This window comes from Colossoma macropomum, unplaced genomic scaffold, assembly GCF_904425465.1.
Source record: "Colossoma macropomum unplaced genomic scaffold, Colossoma_macropomum, whole genome shotgun sequence".
Lineage (NCBI taxonomy): Eukaryota > Metazoa > Chordata > Actinopteri > Characiformes > Serrasalmidae > Colossoma > Colossoma macropomum.
The window spans coordinates 3,084,153-3,098,128 of record NW_023495456.1 but is presented as its reverse complement, the minus strand read 5'-3'; the positions used below and the strand labels follow the sequence as shown (position 1 = coordinate 3,098,128).

General features: G+C 42.4%; 1 protein-coding gene across 1 annotated transcript; it reads right to left on the bottom strand.

Annotated features, from left to right (window-relative positions):
• Nucleotides 1–2,472: 2,472 nt before the first annotated feature.
• Nucleotides 2,473–7,798, bottom strand: sh3bgrl3 (SH3 domain binding glutamate-rich protein like 3). Its single transcript, XM_036562575.1, has 3 exons — nt 7,655–7,798; nt 3,839–4,006; nt 2,473–3,177 (listed from the first exon to the last, which is right to left on the bottom strand). Exons 1-3 carry the CDS (start codon nt 7,697–7,699, stop codon nt 3,112–3,114), a joined length of 279 nt encoding a protein of 92 aa, XP_036418468.1. The 5' UTR covers nt 7,700–7,798; the 3' UTR covers nt 2,473–3,111.
• Nucleotides 7,799–13,976: the final 6,178 nt, after the last annotated feature.

The following is a 13,976-nucleotide window of genomic DNA, read 5'->3' as shown; positions in this document are numbered from 1 at the left end:
TACTGAGTTAACAGCCTTCCAAAACTTGGAAGTTGGGTTTGACTGATAGCTAGTAATCAGATTCAGATCGTCTGATTTAGCTTTCCTAATCAGACATGTGCATTTGTTTCTAAGTGTTCTAAACATAAGCCAGTGAGATTCCTACCTTGTCTGTCTCGCAAGTTTCCAGGCTTTATTTCTTGCCTTAAGAAACGACGATATTTCATGAACCAGGGGCTTAATCTGTGCTTAATTCTGTAGTTTTTAAAAAGGTCAGGCATACTTTCAGTCTCCATAGACAGACACTGGCAGTAGAGGGTCGCACTGATGAGCTCAGTGACTTTAAACATGGCTCTGTTATAGGACGCCTCCTCTGCCACAAGTCAAGCACCTAAGACAGTGGTCTTAAACTCTGGTCCTGGAGATCGACTATCCTGCAGAGTTTAGTTCCAACCTGTATCCAATAAGCTGCCCTGCTGATTTCCTGCTGCATCTGATCCATCCAATCAGGGCCTTGGGATGAGGCTCCAAGACCAGAGTAGGAGAGCACTGATCCAGGAGCAAAAACAGCTCAGTCACGATCTGTAAACCACACAACTCAAAGAGCGAAGTCGCAGAGTGCTGAGGCACACAGCATCTATCATCTGCTTCGTCTCTCACTACAGAGCTCCAAACTGTCTCTGGAAGCAACATCAGCTCAGGAACTGAGCGTCAGGAGCTTCACGAAATGCGTTACCATGGCCGAGTAGATGCACATAAGTCTAAGATCACTATGCACAATGCCACGTGTCGGCTGGATTGGTGTAAAGCCACTATTGTGAAATGGAAGTATCTAGTACAGTGGTCTCCAACTCTGGTCCTGGAGGTCCGCCTTCCTGCAGGGTTTAGTTCCAACCTGTATCCAGTAAGCTGCCCCACCCCCTCACTGAGCTCTATGAAGGTGGTGGAACCTAAATTGACCCACAAGCTCTGAGACTGAACAAACACAGTTATTAATAAACTGGCGCTGATGGTCAGTTTATTCTCTGATTCAGACTGAAACTCTCACAGACCTGTTAATTAAAAATATCTAATAAATCAAATACAACACAGAGATGACACATTCATCACAGAGAACACTGCGCTCTGAACGAGAGGGTTTACCGTCCGAGCTCCACAGTCAGGACTAAGATCCTGGGAATTCTCGGCTGAACGTCTGGAACTCTTTAAAGAGCCCATATGCTGTGTTTTCTTGTATTTTGTTAAAAGGCTGTTTTTGTTACTGTGCCTTTAAGACTGATCCAGGCTGAGTGTGGACTGTGTGTCCTGAGAAGTGAAACTAAGTCTTACATCAAGAAAGTTCAGTTTTCTCTGATCTGGCCCTTTAATGACTCTGGATCTTCACTTGATTTAATGTGACAGAACAGCCTCGATTGCTGTATCACGGCTTAACATTAATGAATCGGTTAATAATCACATTTTTTTTTCTTCAGTGTGTCAGTAAAGAAAAACACTGGACGCATTTTTAACGTTTTCTTTTCTTTTTATTGATCCATTTTCACCATCTCACCATCTTCTCGGAAGACAACACTGTTTCTTTCCCTAGTTTTTCCTGTTTTGGCCAAAGAGGGGCGATTGGTCCAAAAAGCCGAGCAGTACGGAGCACAGCAAGCAACAAACATTCACTAAACACACAATCAATCAAACATTAACGATTAAACTGATTAAACTGATCAATGAATCAGAGTCGATACAGAGTTAGTTCTGATCTCACGTCTCAACACTATCATCCTAATGATCGTCTATCAGAGACCAACACAGGAATGATTATTAATCAATTAATTAGGCAGCTGTTTTTCAATGGTTCTCAATCAGGATCCACTGCAGGATCAGACTGAGAAGTGCTACTGTAATCAGGATGAAGATGATGAGGGATGATTACATGCCATAAATAGTGACAAGGGGAACTTCACTGATTTTTCAAAATTTCTGCATAATTTAATGGTTAAGATGTAAAGATATTAGAATGGTTTGATGTGTTTGAAAAGTTGGTGGAGTTCCCCTTTAAGAAGCAGGCCTAATATCAGACAGAACAGATTTCATATATCAGGTCTCATCTTTCCCAAAACAAACGCCTGGTCAGCAGAGTGCTGCTGCGGAGTGTCTGGCTGTGCCGTGTCGAGAGTTCCAGGTAAAGCTGAGATGTGGAGGTTCTAACAGAGCGACTGAACTCATCAGTGGTTCTAGGAATGAATACTGAGTTAATAACAGGCTCATCAGTGCACTAACAGAACCTAATGGGATGAAAATCTACTTTGAGACAACGCAGAGCGGAACAATCAGAGCAAATCAAACACCGAAAGGAAAACCAGTAAAGAGTTAAGCAACAAAGATATCAGAACTCCAGAACTCGGCACCGCTAAATACCGCTGTCTGATTTACGCTCCGCACTATCAGCCATTTTGGAGCTTTTTCTGGAAAATCATCCAAAACCTCAGAAACCAGGACACAGTGTTCATGAGGAAAACTGACTTTCATGGAAATTTATTGGCACCGTTTAAGACGACGGAATGTTTTCCAATGAAATGGCTCCACACAACTCCAATAAACACAGTCGGAATTTTAACGTCTTGGCTGTGATCAATAATCACTTCTACAATAATCACAATGTAAAACAAACATGTGAAAGCAGAAAAAAATAAGACTCGATAATATTTTTAAGATCATTTCTCTCTTTTTTGGTCCACTGGAAGTTAAGATGACTGTGTTTGTTTGTCTGAGTGTGGATTAACATAAACGTGAGTAAAAAGTGTCAGTCCAGATTAGCCGAACACAGACCAGGAGCTCTGATCACTCCAACATACAGATCAGAGCAGCAGAGACACTGAACACAGTGAAGAGACGGAGGTGGATCCAGCGGAGAGGAGTGGGTCGGGTCAAGAGAACAGCGGGCTGCGCTTTCAGGTGAGAGGTGGGGGGGCTGTTTTGGGGGATTATATGTATTTGGCATGTTAACATGGCATGGGGGGGGCAGGTGGGCACCGCCAGCGGGCAGAGGGGGCAGATGTTCCTTTCAGGGTTTTTTGGGGTGGGGGGGTGGGGGGGATGGGGGGAAATGGGGGGGCTGTTATTGGATGCTACCAGGTGTGCTTCTCATGCGAGCTTCAGAAACTTCTCCACTGTGTCCTCCTCCACCGCCTCGGAGAACATCACATAGTTCTGTTAAGAACAGAAACACACAGAGGTCATGAGGTTCTGCACAGAGAACAACAAACAACAACAAACAACAACAAAACAATAACACAAAAGCTCTACTGTTACTGTGTCAGTAAGTGATGGCGGAGCTGCAGCGCTGATCAATATCAATAACATTCATCACTTTAGTCTCCACAACATAATAATATATCACAGAACCAGAAAACACCGGAGTCAGCATTAATAAAGTGAATAAATTCTCATTAATAAAGAGTGTTTTATAATCTTGACTGTTTGCTGTGATTGGACTGTTTTACACAGTTCTATAAATGTTAATCTGACAGAAACAGAAAGAAAGAAAACAAACTGTTTATTTAATTTATATGGATTCTGAAAAACGATCAGTAAACTCATTTTACAGTGACAGTGAGAGTCGGAGCATTACAGTAACGTCAGACGACCTGTCAGAACTCTGACCCACTGGCGCTCCTGTGTTCAGTGGAGTTTCTGCTGTAGTGACGGAGAAAATCACTGCTCTCACCCTGTGTTCCTGATCTGTGCCGAGTCTGCGAGTCTGTGTCTAATCTAATCTGATCTAAAACGCTGTTTGTTTGTAGTTACAGCAGTGAAAGAATGTATTTATTAATTCTTCTGAATACTCGTAAATAAACGCGCTCCTTCTTACCCCGCAGTATTGATCTTCGTTGAAGATCTGCGGCGGAACCGCTGTAGGGTTTCCGGATTTGGTCCTCATCTCGTCCCGGAGAGCTCCATCCGCCGAAATATCGATCAGCTCATACTGGATGTTTTTACTCTCCAGGATCCGCATTACTTCAGCCTGCTGAGACTTCACCTGAAATCCAGAGCAGTGTGACAGACCACCATCAGAGACCACCACAACTTTAATATCAACACAGAACCCGACCATTAGAACCTGTAATGAACACTTCAGAACCAGTGCCTATATTACAGAACCATCCTAACTCTGAAATCTGATCTGTTTGGTCTCCATGACGACTTTAATACAGACTGAATTTTGGACAGTATCTATTACAGAATAACAGCTCCTAACTTCATAATCTCATCATGAACGCCAGATAAGAAAACAGCATCACACAAACATCCTAACTAGACTAAACCTCCTAAATCCTGTCCTAACTTTAGGATGAACCCCAACAGGGTCCTCACTTCTGTTTAAGGTCCGTTTCTATGGTTTTTAGGCAGCTGAGTCAGCAGCATAGTTCACTACCAGCATAATGAGCTCCATTTATTCCTACTGTAAAACGCTGCTTTCACTGTGAGATGATTTTCTTTTCTAACTCTGCGTTTTAAAGATCTCAGACGCTGCAGACTCGATCTCCACCGCCCCTCTGATTACCTTCGTGTGTTGATGTTGATGATGAAATATTACAGTGATGGTGGTGAATAATGAGGAGACGGAGCTGAACGTGGGTCTGTTTATTAGGAGGAGTAATGTTAGCATGCTCGGCTAAAGCGTTTGGGAAATGGAGACTGAAACTGGGGAGCGGCAACACTCTGATAAACAGCAGGGGGCGCTCTCACAGTATTCACTACTTACAGTTTATCACACTTTAGTTCTGTTTGACCTTTTTTTACATCAGTAACAGCAGCTTAACTCACATTTTAACATTATTTTGATGACGTGTTTACGTTTCAGCTGTGTGTTTATGGTCGGTTGCTAGGAAACAGACATGACAATTGAGTAGGTTAAGATTCCCTAACTGGAAATAAGAAAATTAATAAGAATAAGAAATAAGAAAATTGGAATTAAGATCAGATTTGCTTCTATAATATGAATTAGTGTAAAATCCTATCTTGACCCGTCAGATCTGAACCTAAGACTACGGAGAGGAAGTTTCTGTAAAACAGCCCCAGATCACCGTCACACTACACTCACAGTAGGGCTGGATGATTCATGGAAAATATCCAATTTGTGTGCCAAACTGCCAGTGAGTTGGCGTTGTGAAGTCACATCACGTAGAGGTTTAGTTGCCTCTGATTGGTCTAACTCATCTACATGCAGTTCAAAAACTACATGTTCTTAGGTTAAATTTCCCCACTTAAAACATGAGAATGTTTTTGATCATCATTAAAAACTGTGATTTGAAAATTGCTATTTTGATATAAAAGCGATTAATCTTTCAACTCACACAGAGTTGAAAGAGCGGAGTCTCAGAGCAGAGCTGCACGATATGATAAAAAATATATCACTATATTCAGTTTTTCTGAGGTTTGATAAGTTTAATAAGAAAAGACCACCAGCAGAGCCAAATTTAAATGTGTTTCAGTTTCTCTGGTGTTTCACTAAATCCAATTAAACAGGACTAATTACAATCTGTTTGTAATGAAACACGGAGTTCAGTGTTCTTTTACGTACGAGTTCAGTACAAAAAACAATTTACACAATTTTCCACTTTTAGTGCTGGAGCTACAAGGCTAATACTTGTGGCTAACAAACACTAGTCAATAGTCACCCAAATCAAATCGTTTCTCTAGATACTTTCCGAAAAAAGCGCTCAGTGCTCAGAAATCTCACAGCTCTTCGTTAAGGTGGATTTGTAGACGTGATTTAGGAGGCAGGGTGACTCACTGTGAGATGCAAACATGTTTATAAACAGAAACAAAAGAAGTCGAGAATGTAATGTGGTGTCGATACCCCTGAGTGACGAGTCTGAATTCAGCGCCTGTGTGTCTAAATCAGGGGTGCTAAATCTTTTTCACAGCGCAACCGTTTGTTAGGGTTAACAATATTTCACGACTCTCTCGTAGCTCCACACTCACAAAATTTGGACTCCCAAATGCACCTCAGCTGATGGACAACATCTGGAGTGGAAACTGAAAAAACTGCGCAAATTTTATTTTTTGCTAAACCATTCCTTTAAAGGGGAATTCAACAAATTTTCCAAAATTTTTGCATAATTAACTGGCTGAGATGTAAACAGAGTCGTTCAGAGTGGTTTGATTTCTAGACAAACTTACCGAGAATTGTTCACAGTGGTGGTGATAGGAACCAGACGTCCCACCTCTAAAAGCTCCCTCACAGAAAGTTCCTACATGAAATGGTTATGAATTCACTGCCTGATGACTGAGACACTGTTTTATGATCGTTTTGAGAACTTAAACTCCATTCATGGTGGAGGGATACATGCAGGGCGCTGTGAGGCAAAATAGTTCTAAAAAAGTATTTTTTTTCAGGTTTTCCACTATTTTCCCATCATCAACATTCCATATAGACTCAGAAGACTCGTGTAGGTTCACTGGTGGTTCTGGATAGTAAATAAAATGTCTATATTTGTGTTGTAGTCATGGCGACCCCTGGTTCCTATCACCACCACTGTAAAGACATCTGAACCATTTCACACCAAAACACTCTGAATCTCTCTGTTCACATCTTAATGACTTAATTGTGCAAACCTCATGAAAGATCAGGGGTCTTCCCCTTTAAGTACAGACATACTACGCCATAATTTATTATATGAAAGTCATCTCTCCAAATCTGTTTATTCCTCCTGTTTGGGCCCCAGGTTGAGCATCTATGACCTACAGAAACTACTGAACAGAAACAGTTCAGCACTTTACCATATAAAGTATATCACTGAACACAATAACAGAAACAGCAGCTACACAGAGGCTTTAAAATAGTCAGAACAGACTGGACACACCTTCTGCGCCCACTCAGTGACCAAAGACCAGTGAGTCACCTCACACAGTCTTTACAACCAGGTTTTCTTTCAGTTCTGCTATAAAAAGCTGAGCTGATGATTAACAGGGAAACGCTGTGTGTCAGAGCAGATTGAGGAAGTTAAAGGACACATCTGCACAGTGACCACACCTCGGGTCAAACTCAATCAGTCCAGCTTTAACTTCACTTTTTGGACAAATATATAACCTATCTGGACTAATTGTCTACATCTTCTTTTTCGAATTTCCCGTTCCACCTTAAATTCCGCCTGGCGCCAGAATGTAACTGCTGCACCATTTAAGGTGGAAAGGAGAATTCGACAAAGAAGCCAACTTCAGCCTCTTCCACAGACCAACCACAGCTAACATCTTCACACATATTGTTCAGACAACATTTATGAACGTTTATGAAATTATTAAAGCGATTTTAACCCTCATTTATCTCTTAAACAGAAGGCCACGACTTCCGTTCTTAACACGGATGAGTCTGCACTTCCTCCGCGCGCGCCCCTCATTACAAACCCTAAACAAGATAAATATGTTTTTCTGTAAATCTGCAGGTTAATAACGCTGCTGCGCAGGTGCAGACGGACCGTGTGTGTCTGTGAGTGTTTGTGTCTGTGTTTATGAGCGTGTGTGTGTGTGTCTGTGGGTGTGTGAGTATGTGTGTTTATGAGCGTGTGTGTGTGTGTGTGTGTGTAATGAGGCTGGGTGTGTCTCTAAGCCCCTGTGTGTAAAGTAAGCCTCTCTCTCCGCAGCTCTGCTGATGTTTCTGCCTTATTCCGGTAAATCTGCTCACCTCTCTCGAGGCGGTGACGGTGGTGTAGTACAGTCTGACGCCCATCTTCTCTCCGAGTGTTTGTGAGGGCGAATGCGCTCAGAGCTCAGATCTCCAGGCTCTGCCCGCCATCGCTCACCCGCTATTCGCTGCTGCGCTTAAAGAGACAGGAGCGCATTTTCAGACGCAGGACATTAAAGGGCCCATACCCTGCATTTTTACCCAGCTCTGACGTTTGTGTGCTTTAATGGAACAAAAACAATTCTGATTAATAAAACTGTGAATGGGTGGGGCTAAACTGCTGTAGGATGAGTGGGCGGGGCTAAACTGCTGCAGGCTGAATGGGAGGAGCTAAATTGCTGTAGGCTGAATGGGTGGAGCTAAACCGTTGTAGGCTGAATGGGTGGAGCTAAACCGTTGTAGGTTGAATGAGTGGAGCTAAACTGTTGTAGGCTGAATGGGTGGAGCTAAAACGTTGTAGGCTGGGTGGAGCTAAACCGTTGTAGGCTGAATGGGTGGAGCTAAACCGCTGTAGGCTGAATGGGTGGAGCTAAAACGTTGTAGGCTGGGTGGAGCTAAACCGTTGTAGGCTGAATGGGTGGAGCTAAACCGCTGTAGGCTGAATGGGTGGAGCTAAACTGCTGTAGGCTGAATGGGTGGAGCTAAACTGCTGTAGGCTGAATGAGTGGAGCTAAACTGTTGTAGGCTGAATAGGTGGAGCTAAAACAGGATGGGTGGAGCTAAACCGTTGTAGGTTGAATGGGTGGAGCTAAACCGTTGTAGGCTGAATGGGTGGAGCTAAACCGTTGTAGGCTGAATGGGTGGAGCTAAACTGTTGTAGGCTGAATGGGTGGAGCTAAACTGCTGTAGGCTGAATGAGTGGAGCTAAAACAAGATGGGTGGAGCTAAACCGTTGTAGGCTGAATGGGTGGAGCTAAACCGTTGTAGGCTTTATGGGTGGAGCTAAACCGTTGTAGGCTGAATGGGTGGAGCTAGAAACGTTGTAAGCTAAATGGGTGGAGCTAAAACGTTGTAGGCTGGGTGGAGCTAAACCGTTGTAGGCTGAATGGGTGGAGCTAAAACGTTGTAGGATGGGTGGAGCTAAACCATTGTAGGCTGAATGGGTGGAGCTAAACAGCTGCAGTGCCAGATGTATGTGTTGATATCATTGTTTTGTTTCAGTGACGCCACAAAGACAGTTCATTTAAAATTGGCTGTTAGTAAACATCTAAAATTTTAAGGCGACCTCAGTGGCCGGTTTGGCAAAATGGATGAATGATGTAACAGAGAGTTACAGTCACTACACAGCTAAACTTACAGTCACTACACAATTACAGTCATTATACAATTACAGTCACCATACAGTTACATTTAGTTACTGTACAGTCAGTCATATTCAGTTGCAGGGCAGAGTTTCTGTTTGTGATTGTACTGAATCTGTAAGTGTTGTTTATGGTGTGTGTGTTTTAACAGTGAAGTGAATTTTATAATGTTGGGTGGGGGCGTTAAGTGTGCCGGCTTTGAGCAGCTCTGTCTAAGAAGTGCTCCTGGTTCCCTAAAGAACCGGCGAAAGTATGTTTTTGTAAATGAGATGTGAAAACTACTTCAGAAAGAACCTCCACATCGTGTAAAGGTTCTAAACCTTTTAAACTAGAACATGTAGATTACAGACCCACTGAAAGTCTAACGGTGCAGAGAACCATTCTTATCTGCCTGAACAGGCCCGTCGCTTTATCTGCGAGATCAGCAGAAGCAGGAAGAGCTTTAACGGCTGCAGCTCCCACTGAGCTCGGCTTAAACCTTTTAAAGGGCTCATACCACCGAAAACTCAACCACCTCACTTTCATTAGGAATGAAAGAGTTTGAGTATTAAATAAACACTGTTAATGTCTCAAACCGCACTGTTCGCTCTGCAGCGCGTACAGAAGCCACACAGGAAAAATAACAGTGATGAAAACTCTCTGAATCTAAGCTGAATCTGCCTATTCAGCTTACAGCAGTCTAGCCCCGCCCATTCTCTCTGCAGTTCAGCCTGACCTGCTCTTTGAATGAGGCACAGGGCAGCCAATCAGAACAGAGCTCATTTACATATATCAGTCTTAAGCCCTGTTCAGGCAGGAGTAGTTTGCCTGAGAGGGTGGATGATGCAATTATTACCAGTTTAGGATTTTTACCGTCTGCGTCTTCAGTAAAGATTCCGGTGCCTTTTACCTTCAACAGAACGAGAAATGACCCCAGACTATATTCATCTCATCTGACTCGACACGTCTGTAAAAACAATCTCGTCTTCTGTGGAAACTGAGTTTCTAAAGTTTGGAGGGTTGAAGAAGCTCTTACTCGTGTCTCTTATGAGGCTTATTTGATTTTTTCCGTTCCACCTTAAATGGTGCAGCAGGTATTATTATTACACCTGAGGTGCCAGACCCCAGCTGGCACATGACCGACCTTCAACGTTGAAATGTGGTTGAAATAATGTCAGTTGTTGTTTCAACGTTGAAACAACCGTTAATGTTAAATGGTTGTGAAATAGTTAACAAAATACTCATAAATCAACGTTGAAATTTCAACTTTAAATCAACATAATGTCTTAGTCATCTTGTTTTACAAATATGATCATTATTATTATTATTTTATTGCCATTTTTTATATTTTGATCATAAGAGCACTTCAGAAATCTAAATTTATATGTTAAAAATAGCAAACAACAGAAACAATAATAGTAACAGGCAAATTAAGTTTGCGAAAAAAAACCCTTGCTTGCCGCCCATTGAAACAGCATGAACACTGCGCTAACTGACAATCAGCGCCTCTACTGAGGCGGGCTGAGTGCACCCGTTTCGAGGCTGCCCGAGTGCGCCTGCGCTGCGGCGACGCGCGCGATTCACCAGCGTTCAGTTGAGCGGGAGCAGCGTTCAGAGCGGCTTCTGGAAACTTCGCAGGCCTTCGACACGGCTCGGTGAGTAAGACTTGGTTTATTTGAACTAACTTAATTCGAACTAACAGTTTTAATCGGACATTTACTTGGACTTAATCCTAAAATCGGATAATGTTGGAGTCTTTATACAGTAAATCGAAAATTAGCGCCCCTTGCTCAGTTAGCTGGTTAGCCGGTGGTCTGCCATGGTGGGCTAGCTGGGCTAACCTAGTCACCTCTGACTGTTTCTCTCACAGTGTGAGACTAAATGAAGCAGTTAAAAGGTCACTGATCTAATTACTGTTGTAAAATCGGAGCGACAGTGTTGAATTCATGCTCTAAGTCTAGCTGATAAACTGAGTTGCTGTCTAAGTTGGTTCAAGTTTAGCTAACGTTAGCAGGCTGGCTAACAGCTCTGCTGGAAGTCCGGTTCGGTTCCGGCTAACTTGTGCTAAACTGTGACGAATTTCAGGAAGAATGAGCGAGTGAAGTGGAGTGGACGGTGCTGGAGTGTCCGATAAGCAGAATCTAATCAGGGTTTGTGGTGTGTGGGGCTGTTAGTTTGCTAGCAGGTAACGGCTCCACAGCCCAGACCGGGTCTGATGCTTCACTCAGATGAAGCAGGAATCTTTAGAGGGAGAGACGCGTCGAGTGACTGGAGCCGGAGAGAGACAGAGCTTTGAAGGTGCAGTAACAGAATCAGCCTGTTTAACTGTGAGAGATGAAGAGAGACTAAAAATGATCATGTAGGAATGAACTAACCCTAACCCTAGACTATTTTTGGTTCATAAACTCACACAGATCAGTCATGATTCAGCCTCAAATAAAGAAATTCAAACAAGAAAAGTGTAGAATACACGTCCTTTAATTCTTTAAGAGTAACATTTTCAGACTGTAACAGTGAATCAAACAATACAAACACTAAACAGACTTCAACACTGCACTTTATCGCAATCATCACTATCACTGCAGCGCTTCTTCACCACAGAGCTGGAACATCATCATCTCTTCTACATTTGTGTCTAGAACATCTGACTGCACACAGGTGAGACCGGGTTTGAGAACCACAGCTGTAGAACTGAGGTTCTGCAGAGTGAGATCAGAGAGAGTTTAATGTGATACAATCAGTAAATTAGAAACTCTGAGTCGAACAGTCAAACAAGTCATTTAGTCAAAACTGAGTTTCAGCTTCACTGAAAGTGACGTGTTAAATAACGACACGCTAATCTGTTACACATGTTGACACTTATTATCCATGTTCTTTTCTGATGCAACACATTCTGTAAACGTGTCTCCAACTGAAACTGACAGGTCCAGTCGGAGAAACAATGTGCTATTTTTAACACGTCTGTTTTGAGTGTACAGAAGCGTTGCGCTGATGTTTCGGTGGTTCTGTGTTAAACGCTGTGCACCGTTTCTGACAGCAGAGCTCGACTTTGTGCATTAAAAAAAAACAAACAAAAAAAAAACCAAATAAATCAGTCACAGTTTAAATTCTCTAATTCTTGAACTGAACTTCAGCTCTCTGTCTCAGATTTCTTGAAATCTAACAGTTTTAATCCGATTTAAGAGATCAGGGATCTGTTCACACTTTAATAATCAGATCACTGCAGTAATCTGATAATGATTTATTACTGCTGTGCGTAAATCAGTCAGTGACTGACTGGAACAATAAAGGCTCTTTTACAGTGAACTGCAGTCACGTTATGCCCATATAAGGAGTTCCGCTCTGAGCTGTTCGTCTCTATTAGAACAATTAACTCTCACTCTGGAGAACAACAGTGTTCTAGAGCGGGAACGTTTAGTCTGTTTGTACGTTTCCCCCAAGTGTCACTGCATCCTCTGAATTACAGTTATGTAATTCATATGTAGTTGTAGTTAATGTATGTAGTTAATATATGTAGTTAATGCTAATACTGCTACATGCAGCTAACGCTGGCCGCTCGGTGTGAATCTGCAGTGTGCAGTTTTCACTCTGCTCAGTCGGAACTCCAGACGCCTGCGACCTCTGACCTCCACACTGGACAGACCAGCCGGTCAGTGTGGGAGATTTTGGTGAGGTCAGTCTGATGAGGTCAGTTCACTGTTAGCTCACATGTAGCATTGTTCATATTTCAGCTCTGTAACGAGGTCGTAATTCAGATCCAGAGACGCTCGTCCAGAGAAATCCTGTAACTATGATCAGACACACGACTGCAGGATCACAAATGACCTCAGAGCTGAAAACACTGATTTACTCTCATTACAGAGCCGCTGAGCTCAGCTTCGCCCTTTAATCATCACCTCAGACGCTGACCTACAGCAGCGCTGACCGACTCACGACACGCCAGTGATTGCCTTTCTCTGACCAACACTGCATCTGTGATTTAAATGCGATTATTTTCTATAAAGGGAACCTTCACCCATTTTTTAATATTTCTCCATAATTCAGTGAGATGTAAACAAAGTCATTGGTGTAAACACTACAATCGATCATTTCACACCAAAACTCTCTGAACGACTCTGTTTACATCTCATTTAATTACGGAGGAAAAATTGGTGGAATTCCTCGTTAAGCTACAGGCCTTTTCTTTACACCAGCCTGTCTGTGTTTTCAGACCTGAAGCTCAGAAGAGTCTCAGCTCAACAGCTGTTAAATTTCTACAATGAAAGCTTAAGACGACAAATAAAATGATCAAAATCACAATTAAACTTAAATATAAAAACAATAATAACAAATTAATCATTCAGCCCTGCCGGCCCACACAAAAACCCCTTAAAGTCGGTTCTACTGACCCAGAACACAGACGGATAATTTGAGTGCTCAGGGTGAAAAAGAGCAACAAGAATTAAACTTAATTTAAATTTAATTAAGAGCTCACAGCAAACACTCATCACGATTCAGAGAAAGAAGTTCCAAAAAACACCAGCTTTCAAGTCCAAACAGGGATTAGAACTGTTACTGTTACTGTTTCTCCCATTATATCAAAAACAGGACTAATAAACAGTAGGGGGCGTCAGCGAGCGAGTCCTCAATGAGTGGGGTGAATGGAGCTAAACGGCTAAAAACCAAAAGCTAAAATAGTTTCTAATCACTCAGAACTTTCCTTTTAATTTAGACAGCAGAAGAACTAAACTCACTACAACAGCAGAGAAAACTTACCTGGATGATCCCTTACTACAGCAAACAGACGCCAACATCACTGATACTGAGCGCTGATTGGTTAGCATTACTGCTACTGAGAGCTAATTGGTTAGCATTACTGCTACTGAGAGCTAATTGTTAGCATTACTGATACTGAGTGCTGATTGGTTAGCATTACTGATACTGAGTGCTGATTGGTTAGCATTACTGCTACTGAGAGCTGATTGGTTAGCATTACTGCTACTGAGTGCTAGATGGTTAGCATTACTGCTACTGAGTGCTAGATGGTTAGCATTACTGCTACT

What these genes read in the sequence shown, in the direction of transcription:
- sh3bgrl3 (XM_036562575.1), bottom strand. Translation starts at nt 7,699, where the DNA reads ATGGGCGTCAGACTGTACTACACCACCGTCACCGCCTCGAGAGAG. An exon ending in CCGTCACCGCCTCGAGAGAG is followed by an intron (nt 4,007 to 7,654) that starts GTGAGCAGATTT and finishes TCTGGATTTCAG; the next exon opens with GTGAAGTCTCAGCAGGCTGA. An exon ending in ACGAAGATCAATACTGCGGG is followed by an intron (nt 3,178 to 3,838) that starts GTAAGAAGGAGC and finishes TGTTCTTAACAG; the next exon opens with AACTATGTGATGTTCTCCGA.